A 17549-nucleotide genomic window follows, 5' to 3' on the forward strand; every position below is an offset into this window, starting at 1 on the left:
CAAAAAGTATCTAAAGATACAAAAAGTGTCTATAGGTACAAAAAGTATCTAAAGATACAAAAAGTATCCAAAGATACAAAAAGTATCCAAAGATACGAAAAGTGTCTAAAGATACAAAAAGTATCTGAAGATACAAAAAGTATCCAAAGGTACAAAAAGTATCTAGAGGTATAAATAGTATCTAAAGATACAAAAAGCATCTAAAGGTACAAAGTTAGATACTATTTCGAGCAACTTTGAGTTCTGAGGCGCTGCGAAAGTATCTTCAAAACGTATCTGCCTCTCATCTCACATGCAAAAAGCATCTTTTGTATCTGTATCTAAAACTGAATACTGTGCAAAGTATCTTTCTAGCCTGTCTGCCTCTCTCCAGCTCCATCAAATGTTGCCAAAGTCAATTATCGTTGAATGTCGCGCGCTGATCGGAAAATACATTCTGATCATTTTGTTGCCCCACCGCCACCAGCCCCTCGCTGCCCCACCGATGATTCCATGGCCACAGAGCGCTCTGCTGTGCTCTGCTGTGCTGTGCTGTGCTTTGCTCTGCGGTGCTGTTTATTATTATAATGTATCCCCGAGATGCCGCCATTTGCCAGTCACGAAAAAATTATGCATAATTTATGACTGGCCGAAGCTTCGGAGCAGCGGCAGCGGCAGCCTCGCCTCCGTGGCCGCCTCTTTCTCTTTCTCTCTCGTACCTTTACCTTTGCCTATACCGCACTCGCTCGCTCTGTACGAGTATCTTCATCTCTTTCTGGCATATATTTTGCTGGATTTTTCGTATTTCTTTTTATTTTTTATGCATATTATAAATGCGCAAGGCAAAAACAATAATCACAAAAACTACAAATGCAATTCAAACACGAACACACACACACACACACACCCAAGCACACACACACACACACACCCAAGCACACACACACACACACACACACACACCCATACGCGAATATCTGACCAGTCTCAGCCATCAGTCGGCCCCCCTGCCCCTGCCCCTGCCACTGCCCCCTTTTGGCCAGAGCGAGAGAACAGAAAAAGAAGCAGCAGAAAAAAAAAATAGTTGCTAGCCCAAAAACTGCAGGTGCAGCCAGGCAGCGGCTGCGGCGCTTCTCTTAAGAGCAGCAGAGCCAAAGAGAGCAAACGAAAACGAAACGAAAGACTGCGGCGAATTCGCGTCGTCGTCGTCGTCGTCGTCGTCGTCGTCGGTCGTCGGTAGTCGCTCGTCGGCAGTCGCTCGTCTCTCATCTTTTTCGCCTAAGCATTTGTTTACAATAAACGACGACTATGACGACGCGAGCGCTGACGCTGGCTGCGCTGCCGCCGCCGAGTGCCAGAGCGAGAGCCAAAGCGAGCAAGAGAGTGGGCTGGCGGTGGGTGGTGGGTGGGTGGCGGCAATCGGAACTAATTAATGGAGAATCGTTTCACGTTGGCGAATCTTTTTCTTTGGCGCAGAGCACGGCGAAAGAGAGCCGCAAGGAGAGTGAGCGAGAAAGAGTGAAGATCGAAGAGATGCCAATTGGAGGGGAATAAAGCGAAAGATCTGACATTCGAGGTTTCCTGCCAGGCCTAAGCGACGCCATGCCACATGGCTCTCTGCATTTTCGGGGGCAACTTCCGTTTCCTCACGCACACACGCACAGACAGAGAGAAGAGGCACACGCATCGCATTGACTGTGCCGTGCCTCTTGCAAACTTGCATCTCGCTGTATGGGTGCTGTCGCTGCCGCGGCCGCTGCCGATGCCTCATTTTTTGGGGGTTGCACGAAGGCCGAGGACGAGTTCGAGTTGGAGTCCGAGTCCGAGTCCGAGTCGGTGGCGCCGCACCGAGTCGTTTATCCGAGCAAAGGAATGCGAATGTGAATGCGAATGCAACGTTTGGAGCCGGCGTTTTTTGGCGCCTCCGACTGCCGCTGTCGCTGTCGCTGCCGTCGCTGCTGCGGCTGCTGCTCTCCGCATCATAATTTCGTGTCGTTGCTGCTGCTTTTCCTTGGCAGAGCGGAGGAGACTCTCGCGAACTTTGTCGCTGGCAGTGGCAGTGCCTCAGCGAATTCGCATTTGCAACGCGAGGAAGCTCAGCGGCGGCGGCGGCGGCACAACAACTACAACTACTGACAGAGCCGGTGTGGCAGCAACAGACAACAGACAACAGAGGCACCAAACACCGCGTTTCAGGCACACGTCTCCCCATCATCATCATCATCGTCGTCGTCGTCTCCCCATCGTCGTGGTCGTGGACGGAGTCGTCGTCGAAGTCGTTGTAGTCGTCGTCGTCGTCGGAGTCGTCGTCGTCGTCGGAGTCGCCGTCGTCGTCGTCGTGTGTGCCGCATGCCTCTGTGTGTTGCCGCCTCTGGTTGCCGCTGCCTCTGTGTGTGTTTAAGTTTTGTTTTGAGTTTTTCCGTATCGAAATGTGCAAAACGATTTCAGTCTAATTCAGACGCTCGTGCTGAGAAGACTTTTGGCCCTGTTTGTTGGCCAATACACACACACACACACGCACACAGCAATCCACTAACCACAGCGCCACAGCGCCACAGCGGGGCAGGCAACAGCCGGCATTTTGTTGGTACGAAACATAGAAACACAGACTAGTAGTGTGTGTGGCACGAGGCGACGTGGCAGACAAAAAACTAATTGCCTAAAAGCGGGGGACCTTTACGTAGTGCGCGTAACGTAACGTAACACAGACACAGACACACACACACAGATACAAACGTACACAGATACAGATACAAAGATACTTGAGACAAGATCGAGATACATTTACATGCCACACTCGCCAGTGCAATGTGAATGATAAACGCGCGTTTAGATCGTTAATCGATAACTATCGATAGTTCGATAAACACTGAAAAATGGCTTCACTGGAGGTGCAGCTCGACGCGGAACGGGCCAGCACCGAGAATGAGGCGCAGTCCAACGCCGAGCAGGCCCAATCCGCCCAGAGGCAACGCAGTGGCGGCACACTCTCCCCCCAACAGGGGGGCAGCAATCGCAGCTCCCCCACCACGCTCCACGCCGACGATCGCCGAGGATCGGAGGAGAGGGGAGGAGCACCAGGAGGAGGAGGAGGTGGTGGAGGAGGAGGAGCTGTATCCAATGAAGAAACCGCAGGGCCCGGAGGATCATCCTCACCTGTGGCCGGCTCGCCCTCCGCCTCGGGCTCCCCGCCGTCCACGCCGTCGTCGCAACAGTTCTGCCTGCGGTGGAACAACTACCAGTCGAATCTAACCACGATCTTCGATCAGCTGCTGCAGAACGAGTGCTTCGTGGACGTGACGCTCGCCTGCGACGGCCGCTCGATGAAGGCCCACAAAATGGTGCTGTCCGCCTGTTCGCCGTACTTCCAGACCCTCCTGGCGGAGACGCCCTGCCAGCACCCGATCGTCATCATGCGCGACGTCTCCTGGGGCGATCTCAAGGCCATCGTGGAGTTCATGTATCGCGGGGAGATCAACGTCAGCCAGGATCAGATCGGTCCCCTGCTGCGGATCGCCGAGATGCTGAAGGTCCGCGGCCTGGCGGATGTCACCCACATGGAGGCGGCCACGGCGGCGGCGGCAGCGGCCGCCTCGGAGGCACGCGACTCCCACTCCCACAAGGAGGCAACCCACCGCGACACAGTGGAGCAGAGGGAGGCAGAGGAGCTGCTGGCCTTCATGCAGCCGGAGAAGAAGCTGCGCGGCGACTGGGACTATCATCCCTCCTCCTCGGGCGGCACCAGTGCCGTCTCCACGGCGGGGGGCAATCTCGAGCTGCGGCTCTCGCCGCTGGAGCGGCAGCAGGGCAGGAATGTCCGGAAGCGACGATGGCCATCGGCCGACACGATCTTCAATCCGCCCGCCAGTCCGCTGAGCAGCCTGATCGCCGCCGAGCGGCTGGAGCTCGAGCAGAAGGAGAGGGAGCGCCAGAGGGACTGCTCCCTGATGACGCCACCGCCCAAGCCGCAGTTGCAGGGAGCAGGCGTCGTGGTAGGAGGCGGTGGCGGTGGCACCCCGAGACGCCTCACACCCGCCCTGGAGTCGGCCATCCATGGCCTGGATATGCCCTCGCCAGCGGCCACCCCGGGCCCGCGATCCTCGCGTGCCTTGGCCCCCAGCCCGCAGCAACACCACCAGCAGCAGCAGCAGCAACAGCAGCAGCAGCATCCGTTGCATATGCCACCTGTGCCTCCGCATCACTCGCACGCACAGCACCTCGGCCTGTCGCCCGTCTCCTCGCAGCACGGCGTGTCCTCGGCTGGTGCCTCCCCTGCCGGGGAGTCGCGCTATCCGCTGGGACCCACCGCCGCAGCAATGGCCGCTGCCATGGAATTGAGTGGCCTGCCGCCGCCTGCCGAGCCACGCCTGCCGCCGCCGCCGCCCCACCATCATTCGCAGGGCGTGGGAGGCGGAGGAGGAGGAGGAGGAGGAGTGGGATCCCAGGGCGGCGGCCCTTCGGGCTCATCGCTGGCCGATGACATGGAAATCAAGCCGGGAATAGCGGAAATGATACGCGAGGAAGAGAGGGTGAGTCGATCATTTGCTTTAACTGTACACCCGCCCCCCCACAACCGCCCCTTCCCCACTCTCTCTCTGTGGACAGCTCTTTCCGCTCTCCGCTCGGCTCTCTTTACGTTTCTTTGCAATTCATTCACAAAACACGAAAAGAGAGCGACTTTTCAATTCGCCGTCGATCGTTTTCGCCGCTCTCTTTCGCTGCCCATGCGCTGCTGCTGCGCTGTCACAGCGCTGCTGCACTCTCTCGCTCTCTCCCGCTCTCCCTCTCTCTCTCTCGATCGTTTGTTTTGATTCACGTTTCGCGCGCCTTTCGGTTGGGATTTTTATTTCCGAATTCGAAGACGAAAACGAAAATTCTGCCGGCGGCATTTCGCTGCCTCAGTCGTGACGTCACTGCCGTTGGTGCCGCCGCCTCGTGTGGAATGTAAAGGGGGGTGGGGTGGGGGGTGGCTTGTCGCAGGCCTTCTCATGATTGACAGCATTCACGTGCTTCACGTCGCTTCATTGTCGTCGCCTCTCTCTCTCTCTCTTTCTGTGTGTGCCACATTTGGTGCGGGGTGGGGTGGTGGTTGCTACACTCCTCTGTCGATCTGTGTGGATCGAAGATTGCAAATTCCTGTGGCCCTGCGGTCGATAGATCTTTCGATTCCGATTTCATGGCACCATAAGTGTGCTTCAATTAGTGGCCTTACAGTGGATCGATTAACCGGTTCTTCCGCTCTCCCATCGCAGGCTACGGGCCGCACCACAGAATTCGCACTTTAATAAAAATTTGTATTTATTTATCTAATAGACGTCGACGGGCACGAGAGAGAGAGAGTTGCCTGGATCTCTGGCACTCTGTATCCCTGCCACAAGACAAGTCCCCATTCCGATTCCCATTCCCCAGAGTCGCGTCTGACATCAATCGCTTGACCATTGGAATGCAATATTTGTTTGTCTCTGGATTCTGTGGCGGGGGGGAGAGACGGAGAGAGCGATCTGTGGAACCTGCAGAAAGGGGACACGGGAGAGGGGACTCTTCTCTTCTCGCCACTCCCCTCTCTTCCGTGTTTATTGTCGCTTTCGAGTGCATTAATCAAACAGCAAATGGCGGTGGGGAGGGGGAGCTCCAGAGAGGGAGAGCCCTGGGTAGAGGTATGAATGCATTAGCATCTCCTCCTTCCCCTCCTCCTCATCCTCCTCATCCTCTTCATCCTCTCATATGTTCAATTTTTCAAGACGTTTGTTTGTTGTTTCCCCCCTCCCGTCCGTCCCGCCCTTCCCTTTCGTCTGTTCAGATTTTTCATATTTTGTTTTTCAACTCATTCTTCTTCTTCTTCTTCGTCTTGTGCTTCTCCTCCGCTGCACTCTTTGGTGTCTTCTTCTCGTTAGCATCTCTTTTCAATAAATATTTTGTTTTTATGGTTTTTTAAATATTTTTCCAACGCTCGAGAGGGGGACTTCGACTCCGACTCCGACTCCGACTCCGACTCGAAGTCGTTTGCTTTGCTTTTTATGTGCCTGTGGAAATTCTTTGGAAAATGCATTGCAGCGGCACCTTTCCATATCTGCATTCTGTCTGTGTGTGTGTGTTTTGTTTTTGTTTGCATTCGTATTAGTGGTGTTGTTGGTGTTGGCCATGTTTATGCTTTCCTGTTTTCCTGCTGTGTTTGCCTTTCCGATTGTTCTCTCTCCTTCATTCTTCACACATTTCATTCCATTCCATTCCATTCCATTTCATTTATTATTAAAAATTGATGCCGCGATCGGCACCGCAACCCTCCCTCCTTCTCCTCCTCCTCCTGCAGCGGTGGCGGAGGCCAAGCCATATATAAAAATCAAATATTGACAGCAGCCAACAGATCCTCGTATTCCCTTCTCTTTCTATCTGTTTGCCTCTTTCGATTTCCCCCTCCCCCCTCCCCACCCCCCATGATCCAGCCATCCATCCATCCGTCCGCTTTGCAGATTCTTCTTTTAATATTTTATAATTCTCTTGCATTTATTTGTGCACTGAGAGAAATAATCTTAGCCCCAGGGTATATTTCCACATCGGACGGGACCAAAACAAAGACTTTCTTTCATGGGAATTTCAAAAATATATATTTCTATGCATTTTTTAATGATTTTAACTCGAAAAATCTACATTTTGAACTGGTCAAAGCTATATTTAAGTATTTCCATAATATTTTTGTAATATCAGCTGGGAATTTCCTCACTTCGATTACCTCCCACACCCCAAAGCCTCCAATACAATTTTTTGTTTTTGGGAGGGAATATTCCTGAATTTTTTCTATACAAACAAACATTTTCTATAATTTTATTTATAGCTTTAATCAAAAAAAAAAAAAAATGTTCTAAAATTTTAAAATTTTTCTTGAAATGTTTTAAAAATGCTTCTAACTTTAATCAAACATATAAATATTTCTAGACTTTTAAAATTTCTAAAATTTTTCTAGAATTTTTTCATAGCTTTAATCAAAAACATAAATTTTTCTGAAATTTTAAAATTTTCCAGAATTTGTTCCTAACTTTAATCAAAAAGATACATTTTTCTAAAATTCTAAAATTCTAAAATTTCTAAAATTTCTAAAGTTTTCTATAATTTAATAATAAAAAAACAATTTTCTGAAATTTACTAATTTTCCAGAATTTTTTGTATAACTTTAATCAAAAAACTACAATTCTGAAATTCTAAAATTTTCTAGAATTTTTTTTACAACTTTAATCAAAAAAACTAAATTTTTCTGAAATTCTATAATTTTCTAGAATTTATTCCTAACTTTAATCAACAAATAAAAATCTTTTAATGAAAATTTCCATTACAAAAAAAATTTCCCGTATTTTTTTAAGAAATATTGTTCAGTCGAACATTTTGAGGGATTTTTGGGGATCATGAATTTACTGTCCAACGATCCACACGTGAAATGCTTGCCATTTTCTTCCAGTGTACGACTTGCCACACTCTTGGCTATGCATGTGTGTGTGTGTGTGTGTGTGTGTGTGTGTGTATTTATTTTCGATTTTATTTCTCATTCTTTTGATGCCACATAAAGCCACTGATAAAGCCGATAAGTGTCAGGAGGAGAGTCTCTGGGTCTCCAGGGTCTTATTCCCCCCTCTCCAGCCCCCCCACGGCCCCTGGCCGCTGTACGTTCCAGAATATATGTATCTGTATCTTGTGCTTTGGTTTTCTGGTGATTAATTGCACTTTTATTTGTGTGTGTCTGCGCAGTGCCACGGCGAACGTTTTTTTCCTTTGTTAAAAATCATTTTTTATTTCTGAATTCATTTTTTTGTTCTTCATATTTTATTGCCCGATGCATTTAAATCGGTATCTGCCCCATGCATTCAAAAATGTATCTTTAGGTGTGCGTGTGTGTGTGTGCAGCATCATTAGAGGTTGTATATTATTATTTATTTCCTTCTTTATGTCGGAGGATCACGGGTATCGATCGGCGCGGTTCACTGAACTTTTTGCCACATCTCCGCTGGAGATCTTCAGAGAGGTGGTCGCCGAAGAAGTTACTTTTTGTTGGGACAAAATCAATATTCGGTATATTTTTGTTTTGTTTGTTAATTGTTAAACGAAAACCGAAAACCCGCACACTTTTTTCCCACCCGAATTCCCTTTCGATTTCAACTTTCCCATCGATGCCACACTCTGCTCTAAGCAGCTCAATTAGCCACAAGATGAGGGCGCAACCGAGTGGCAAGGAGTCCCGATTCTCGATTCTCGATTTCCGAGTCCCTTTTCTCACATTTCACGATTAGCGTGCAACCGAAACAGAAGAAAAAAAAACGCTGTAGACAAATTACCGAATCTCTGGCTCTCTGGCTCCGCCACGAACAGGGGAATACCCTTTAAAGAGCGATGAGGGAAGATATTTCGAGCCACATCCTTGTCTTTGTTCCAAATCGGAGCATTCAGAAGGGTATTAGGAAAGTGAGGCAGCAGCGGCAGCGGCAGCATTAAGTGGCAGCAGCACAAACGTGCCACATTCAAACTACTTCAGCGGCAGCAACAACAACACAAAAAACAAAAAAACAAGAAAGGTGAAGTAAAAAAGGTATAGAAAAAAGGCCAACAATCAAAGGAAAGAGGAAAGAGAAAGAGAGGGAAGAGACCTAAGGGGCAGGAAGGGCACAAAGGCAAGGGGCTGGGGGCATTGCATATGCAACTCGAAAGAAAGGAATCTGCAACACAAGAGGCACACGAGAGGCAAGAAGAAGACGGAAGATGGCCACTTAAACCAATCGACAAAAGTCATTACACTCGTCACCTTGCCCCTCCACGCTCCCTCCGCGTCCCGCCGCTCCCCTCTGTGCCTCCCTGCCACTGCCCTCCTGCCAACACTTCCGCCCTTGTGGCAGCAGGGTAGGGGCCTGCCTCGTCTGGGAATAAAAATAATATAAATAATACGAAAATTTATTATGGCGGCCAAACAGCATGCGCCTCTGCCAGCAGATACAAAGATACATTTGCCAGAGGGCCTCGAAAAGAATATTTTGTGTGCTGCATCTGTTGCATCTATGTATAAGGTGGGGCCAGGGGGCCGGGGGCAGCCTGCGATTTGTATACAAAAATCTTGTGCTCCAGAAAAGTAAATAAATAAAATAAAAATGAAGAAAAATTGAAGAAAATATATTTTCCGAAACGGAAAAATAAACCAAAGAAGACGAAGATCCCCCTCCCCCCACTCCCCCCCGCAGCGCGGATAAAAATAAAAACGGAATAAATTGTATAATCCCCTTTGATGTATCGCCTTCTGTTTTATATTATTCAGTCATATTTTATGCCAATCCCCCACACACACACAGACACATCTAAAGATCCCCCCAGATGCAGATACAAATCCCCCATCCACTCGCGCTCGCACTCGCACTCGCACTCGTTCTCGTATGTGAATGTGAATGTGAATGAGTACAAACGAATGATTCAAGTACTCCCCCAAGTAGTTTTTACAGCGAAATTTTGTTTAAATCTTACAAAAACAGAAAAAAACAAAAAACACACATAAAAGATACACAGATACACTCGGGAAAAACATGGCCATATATGGAATAATTATTAACAAAAATATAATTAAATAATAAATAAATGGTTATATCTTGAAATTCAAAGATACTTCCTTGCATTTCCCACAAATTCTCCTCCAAAATACTGATCCAAAGGATCCCAAGATCATCAAACAAAAACCCTTATTTGGAGAGGAATACTCAATGGAACATTGGTTAAAATTTAAACAATATTTGCATTTCTACTACGCAATTTTTGGGTGTTTCAACACTCCAAAATTCAAACAATTTTTGGGAATATTTTTGGTTATTTCTCCATCGTCAAATTGTATCTTTTTGAGGTGAAACCTGCTTAGAATTGAAAATATATCAAAAAATATCATTTTTATAATATTTATCCTATAATATAAAATAATAATATCATATAACTATAATCCCTCAAAAATAATTAGAAAGTTGTATAGATTTCTCTCCCTTATATATTTCTCTTCCTTATAAATTTCTCTCCCTTATAGATTTCTCTCAGTGTATAAATGAGTAGCACTCACTGTACTCTTAAATGCACGATTAGTTTTAAATACATCAGGCATAAACATTTAATTAGACAAAAGGAAAGAAAAAAGAAACAAAAGAAGAAAAAACCAAAAAAAAAAAACAAAGAAAAAAACATCTTAAGAAAAATAACAAAACAAAACAAAAAACAAAAAAAAACAGCAATAATACGGAACATTTTGTTAATGTTTATATTTTCAAATACTTGGCGGAAAATTTTCATTTAGATTTTAATTTTCATTTTTATTGCAAATCCCCAAATAAATTGCTTCGAATACGATGTGGAAATTGTGGAAAATGTGGAAAATGGTAATGGGAAATGGCAGGCAAATGGAGGGTTGTGGGAAGGGGGTGTGGGGGGGGGGGGGGGGGGCAGGCAACAGCTGCACAACAAAGTCTAAAACGTTGATTAATCTATAAAAATAAATTTGTATCTTCTACTTATGCAGCGTGTATCTCGCTCTGTGTGTATCTTATGCTGTGTGTGTGTTTTCTAATCGGATTTGCAGTCGCTGGACAGCCAGCGATTCATTTATTTTATTTATTTTTATGCCTATAATGCGGCGTAAATAATTTATGCAGATAAATAACGCACGCACACAGACACAGGCACAGGCACAGGCACTCCAAGGGGCGTCCACTGGCTTGCCCCTGCCACAAAAGCAACAGAGAAACTCTGACTCTGAAAAGGGTTTTGCCTGAGAGTCGAATCTTTTACATGTATTTATCCTTCCACAGAATATATATTTATTTATTCCGCCGAGGGAGAGGTCTACCCACACACAATCGCCCCCTCTGCCCCTCTCCCTTGCCCCCTCTACCGCTTGGAAAAACATTTATTTATTATATTGCATTAGTTGTAAGTCTCTGGGTTGTTGTGCCCTGTTGGGGGGCAGGGCCAGGGAAAACTTATTATAAATTACTGTATAAAATATAACAAACATGGAAGGAGAGAAGAGCCAGAGCCGCAGAGAGAGAGAGAGCGAAGGAGTGGCAAAGATTGAAGATTATTGATGGAGTGTGTGGCTGTGGCAGGGATTAGCGAAGGCTTCTTCGAATGAAGTTGCCACTCCACTAATTGATGTGTGTGTGCTGCATGTGGCACATACTTTGATTTTTCTATAATCCATAGGGGCATTGCTTTCGAATCAATTATTGATGGGCGCGAAGATCCCTCTCGCCCCTTTAAAAAAATCTCAAAAGATGCAAATGCAGATGCAGATGCAGCAGGCCCCATTCTGTGGCCTCTGGAGTGCATTAAACCAAAGACAAATATTTACAATAAGCCAACGATTAATCAAATCAAAAGAAGGAAACACAAAATTACAGCGAAAAACAAAAAAAACGTATACAAAAAAAGTATTAAATAAATAAATAAATGACAGCCAGGCAGGCAGCCAGCCAGCAACAAAGATCGGCAGCTTCATCAGCAAATAAAAAGACAGAGAGAGAGAGGGAGAGGGAGAGCAGAGCAGGAGGAGATACTCATGGGTATCTGAAAGATACAAGACATGGCTTTTGTCTTTGTGCAAAAGTCTGCGAACGACTCGGCTGCTCCGACGGCTCGGCTGCAACGGCAACAATATATAAAATCGAACAAAAATAAATTAATTAAAAATGCAATCGAGTTGCCAGAGGAGGCACACAAGAGCAGGGGGGGCAAGGGGGGGCAAGGGGGCACGGGGCAGGGGCAGAGAACGTTGGAGATACAATTTTTTTTTTGTTTTGTTTTGTAATTTATTAAAAGACGCGAATGAGTCAACACAAGAGAGGGAGAGAGAGAGAGACAGCAGGTGGGGGGAGGTGCGCTGGAGAGACAGCCAGCAAGGGGGGGTGGGGTGAGGGAGGGGTGGCTTTCGGCACGGGTAGCTCGGCGGCAATTTCTATAATTGCATTTATTTATTTATTTACAATTATTTTATTCGCTCGACTGCAAACAGGAGGGGCAGGGCATGGCAGGGGGTGGTCCACGTGATTGTCATCAGAAATCGATTGAAATTCCCTCAAGCGATTGAAATTTTTGAAACGTCATCCATCGTTGGTGGAGAACTCTTTTTGGCGGCACATTGCAACCGATAAGATACGCGACACGTACTACCGACGGCGGCATTGGGTAACCAATGCCTCGATCGATTAGAGAAGAGCAAGGGGAAGGGGAAAGGGAAGGGGGGTAGGGGAGTGGCTCTCTCTTTCTAGGGCAAACGATAAGAAATCTCCAGTGGAAATGCCAAAAGATACTCCGCTCGTCGCGTCATTCCCCGTGTCATCGTCTCATCTTCAAAACAGCTGCTGTCGACACCGCGTCTCTCTCAACGCGGAGCACCTCGCACTCTTTTCGGCTATTGTCTGTGGCGCTGCCACCGCCACCGCCACCGCCACTGCCGCTGCCTGCCTTCTTCTGTCATTCGGTGTGGCGTGTCTGTAGCTGTGTGTGTGTTTGGACGTGTGCTTGCGGCGGGCCATAACCTGCCACAACACACACGAAAGCTCACTCATTCAGTGGGCGAGAGCGGAGAGGGGGTCTATGACGAAGCAATGGATGCCCTAACGCTTACCCAAAACTGTATATAAAAAAGATACATTTCTTTGGGAGATCGATCGAAACAAAATCGAATAGAACTGTATCTAAAAGATACAAAATGTGAGATAGGAAAATATTTTCTTGGGTTTTTACCCAGTATTTTGGAGGAGGAGTATTTAGGAGATCGATAGATACATTTGCCATTCACAAGATATCCATAAATATGTGTATCTTTAAAAATTAGTTTTGCATAAAAAGTTTTAAAGTTTCTTTGGGATATATTCTTCTTTTTCCCATGAAAATTATGAAACAAAGGGAGTTCACACCTGAAGATACTTTTTAAGAGTTAACTTCTGCTGCAGATTAATCGATTATTACATTTTCCAAACAAAAAATATCTCAAGTATCCAAAAAGCTGATTTTGTATCCAAAAAAAGGTACAATTTTTCGATTAAAATTATGACACATCTTCAGATACATTTAGAGTGGATTCTTCTAGTGGAAATCCATAGATCTTAGGTATTCTCAAAGTTGTTTAATTTTGCAACCAAAAGACTAAAAAAAAAAACCCAAAAAGTGTAAAAATTCTATGGGATTCTATCCATTCTTTTCGCCTGAAAATTATGAAATAGAGATACATTAAGGAGGAATCTTCTAGTGGAGATCCCTCGATTGTTACATTTTCCCATCAACAAATACCTCAAGTATCCCCAAATTTGTATCCCAAAGATACACAAGACCCAAGAAATGTGTAAAATATATCTAAAAATATCCCTCCCTTTTCCAACCGCTCGCCGTAGTTAATAGACCTTTCGAGTACCCGAAAAAAACCAGGAAATCAGAGGAGAATTTTCGCCAGGCACAGCCACAGCCACAGCCACAGCGCGCCATTGACTTTGACTTTGATGCCCCGTTTGCCGCCGCATGCTTCGTTTCGCGGCGCCTCCTCACAGACAAACTGGCGGACAGATGGGCCGGGGGAGGGGGAGGGGGGGACCCTGACGATTCATTTGCACGCTCTACTAACAGCAGGGGGGGGGCAGGTGGGGGGACAGGGGCAGTGGCAGTGTTCGGCTGCGTGTTTAGTGCAAATCTACGTCTGCCACGTTGCTTTTTGTTTCATTCAATTAGAGATACATTTGTATCTTATGACATGAAGTATTTTCACACCTTTCTGCGCTTTCCTTTCTTTTATAATTATTGCTGTTGTTGGTGGTGTTGTTGTTGTTGTAAACGACAGCTGCTGCCAGGCGGTAGAGCGTCTGTTGTATCTGTAAGATACTTTTATGCTGCGGCACTGCAATAAAAGTAAATACGTTACATTTTTCGGTTCTCAAGCGCGAGTTATTTATGGGGCATATAAGAAGATCTTTCCCCCCCCCCACCCCTACCCCTACCCCTACCCCTCCACGAAGAAGAAGAAGAAGTTATCTTTCACTCTCTCTCCCACCCCTCTTTCTCTTTTGTGTGTGTGTGTGTGTGTGTGTACCTACGTTTAAATTTTTTATGAGTTCGTAATAAAGTTTCAACATTTTTCATCATTAAAATAAAATATAAAGCCGAAATTATATTTTATCGTCTTTGCATCATTCTTTTTCCTTAAATACATGCCACACACACACAAACACACACGCACACAGAGAGAAGTGGGAAGAGGAAAGAGGGAGAGAAAGACATACAAAAGATACAAAGTTGAAGTTATGTGTAGCAGCGGCAGCAGCGTCGCCGTCGCCGTCGCCGTTGCCCGCCACCGCGGTGGCAATAATAATGAATATATATGATAGAGGGGTAGAGGGGTAGAGGGGTAGCGGTGGGGAGGGGGGGTTGAGAGGCAGAAAGGGAAGACAAGAAACCGCACTTTAAGCAAAAGACGAAGAAGAAGCCTGCAGCCTTACCAACAAATATAATAAATAAAATAACAAAAAAAATACAAAAAAAAAATGTGAATAAAATAAAAAATTGTTCTGCGGAATGGGCAAAAGATCACAGATGGGGAGGCGTATGGCGGCAGGAGAGGGAGGGGGGGTCGAAAGAAATATATTCTTTAATTTAGAGGTGCGCTCTCCCCCCCTCCATCCCCTTCCCCCCTCAAGCTTCAGTGAATGGGGAAAAAAGGGAAATAAAATATGAGAGAACAAGAAGAAGAGAAGGAAGGAAGAAGGCTCTTACCTTTTGGCTGATCGAAGCTGGGGATACCCTCTGAAGAACCTGAAGATCGCTGTAAGAAAAAAAAAGAGATTAAAATTTAAAAAAATATATAAATATATTCCTCAAGGCGTACTTAAATTTTCTATTACAAAAGACATGTTTTAAGTTCGTTGGGGAGATCTTTAGGGGGATCTCTAGGTAGCTCTTTCCATAAGGCGATGCGTCACCAATCTCTCCACCGAATAGGAATGCCCTCTCTGAGCAACATTCAAAATAAAACATACAAAACGTAATATAAAATAAATATTTCAAGAAACTCGACTTGCTGTCCCCCTTCTCTGCCTTCTGCTTCCCCCCTTTCTGCTGTGCTCTGCTCTGCTTTTTCTTGCTGCTGCTGCGGTTGCTCTCTTGCTGTTTTCTGTTTTCTGGTTGTTGTTTCTGTTGTTCCTATAGTAATTTATAATATTCCTTAACGATGTGCAAAGGGCAAAAACTGACCAAGCCACCAGGCACCAGCCAACAGCCACCAGCCACCAGCACAGTGGAGCAAATTCGGGGAAAATAAAATAATAAATAATAATAGATAATAAATAAATAAATAATAATTAGATAACAAATAAATAACAATAAATAATAATTAATAAATAATAAATAAATAAATAATGAATATTTAGATAATAAATAAATAATGAATATTTAGATAATAAATAAATAATAATTAGATAATAAATAAATAATAATTAAATAATAAATAAATACAAAATAAAAAATTTACAATAAATAATAAATAAATAATAATTAATATAATAGATAATAAATAATGAATTAATAAATAATAAATTAATAACAATAAATAATAATTAAATAATAAATAAATATTAATTAATATAATAGATAATAAATAATAAATTAATAACAATAAATAATAATTAGATAATAAATAAATTATAATTAGATAATAAATAAATAATGATTAAATAATACATAAATAACAATAAAAAATAATGAAATAATAATAAATAAATAACAAAAAAAAAATAAAATAATAATAAATAAATGATAAATAATAAATATATAATAAATATGTAAATAAATAATAAATAAATAAGTCCTCTTCCCATTTCCACTGTTGATGTCTTTTTAAAATTTTTTAAAATATGTTTTCTGGGTGTTAATTTGCTTTAAAAATATCTCCATCCCAAAGAGGGATCAATCTATAAATCTGCCCAACACTTGAATATCTTTACAAAAAAGTACATTTTGCTCTGGGATCAGTGATCAGTGATCGATGATCGATGATCAGTGATCGGTGATGGATTTCTTACGATGCTGCTGGTGCATGCCATCTGATTATCGATTGTGATGCAAGAAATGCGGCTTTAAAATATCACAATCCATATTCGGAATCCCATATCGATAGCTCACCTATCGCTGATGAAAAAAAAGCGCCAAAGATAAGACAAATTCATGAATTTAGCTCAACATTTCGGGTGTATGAATGTTCTTTGAAGCCCAAATCGATATCGTTCTGTGCTTAAAGAACTCAAAGAACATGACAGACGACACCCAAGACACGATGAGTGATTGATACCAAAACTCCACAAAAAACTGTGATAAACAGAGGGGCTTTTGTATATTTTTCTCTAAGATATTTCCGCCATAAAGTCTTATATGTTTTAATTTATTTTCGCTTTTACATTTTGCCTTAAATTCCCCAAAAATGAAACCTTCTGCATTTTTTGGCAGATACTTTTTTCCTGTTTTTTTTCTCCGATCTACAAATATCCCCCGCCATAAAGTCGAAGCCCTGCCCCACTGTCTTGCCTTAATTCATTTTATTCGATTTTATTGTTGTTGTTCTTTTTATTCCCCACTTTCTTGCTGTTGTTGTTGTAGTATTTTTTTATTTTTTTTCTTTTTAATGCGCAGCTGCTAAGGAAATGATTTTCGAAAATTGAAGTTTATGACGATGAATGGAATACATTTGTTGTTGTATTGCGGCTGCTTGTGTGTGTGTGTGTGTGTGTGTGTGAGAGTACCATTTATATTAATATAAACAATAATTTTAAGCGGTGTAAACTTAAGTTCTCCCTTCCCTCCTCTGCCCTCCACTCTTCTCTTCTCTTCTTTTTTGTTGTCTTTTTTTTCGTGGTGGCAGAGCGGAGCGCATTGAACTCTGGCCAGCTTGAGCTTCCACGGCGAGAGGAAGTGGCTAGAGAGGCAGACAGAGGGAGAGACAGAGATGATAGAAAGAGGAGGGCTAGGAGAGAGGAGTTCTGGGAGAGACAGAGGGAGAGGAGTGCTGGGGGGTCCCAAAGAAAGAGAGTATTTTAATATATATATTTCTTTGCTATCTTTGAGCTTCATTCAGAGACTCCGAGCCTCAAGTAGATCTGCCGTTAAACGATGCCCCTTCTGCCCACCGATCTATACCGCCCCGAGACCCCCTCTCTCCCTCTCCCCCGAGCGGCAGTGGCAGCATTAATTGCGTGCAACTCGCCGCTGCGCCGCTGCTATCTCATTATCAGACACATTGGTGGCAGTGGCAGTGGCAGCGGCAGCGTCTGGGGCCTGCAGCAGCGACTTGTGGCGGTGACGTTGCACGATTAATCAAATCAAACGAAATCAAATCAAAGACGCGATTTACATGCACATGCGAAATGTGAAGTACGTTCTCCAGGCCGACTCCCCGACCACCTGTATCTGTATCTGGGGCTGGAACGGGCAGGGGGGGAGCGGTGGGAGCGGCGTTGGGGGGGGACCTGCCTATGACAAAGCATTTTTAAGCCATTTGATTGACTGACGTTAAAATATTCACAGAGAGCGCA

At 44.5% G+C, this 17549-nt stretch overlaps 1 protein-coding gene across 2 annotated transcripts in view; it reads left to right on the top strand.

Moving 5' to 3' along the window:
• Nucleotides 1-2306: 2306 nt before the first annotated feature.
• bab1 (bric a brac 1) overlaps nucleotides 2307-17549 on the top strand; it is a 76319-nt gene continuing 61076 nt past the window's right edge. Inside the window, exon 1 of one of the 2 annotated variants that reach the window (XM_033382902.1) lies at nucleotides 2307-4508. In XM_033382902.1, the coding sequence (XP_033238793.1) occupies nucleotides 2856-4508 (1653 nt within the window). In that variant the 5' untranslated portion in view covers nucleotides 2307-2855. The remainder of the gene's footprint in view (nucleotides 4509-17549) is intronic. The other variant, XM_033382901.1, reaches the window with a different exon arrangement.

The sequence above is a fragment of the Drosophila pseudoobscura genome, chromosome X (assembly GCF_009870125.1).
Source record: "Drosophila pseudoobscura strain MV-25-SWS-2005 chromosome X, UCI_Dpse_MV25, whole genome shotgun sequence".
NCBI classification, from domain to species: Eukaryota; Metazoa; Arthropoda; class Insecta; order Diptera; family Drosophilidae; genus Drosophila; species Drosophila pseudoobscura.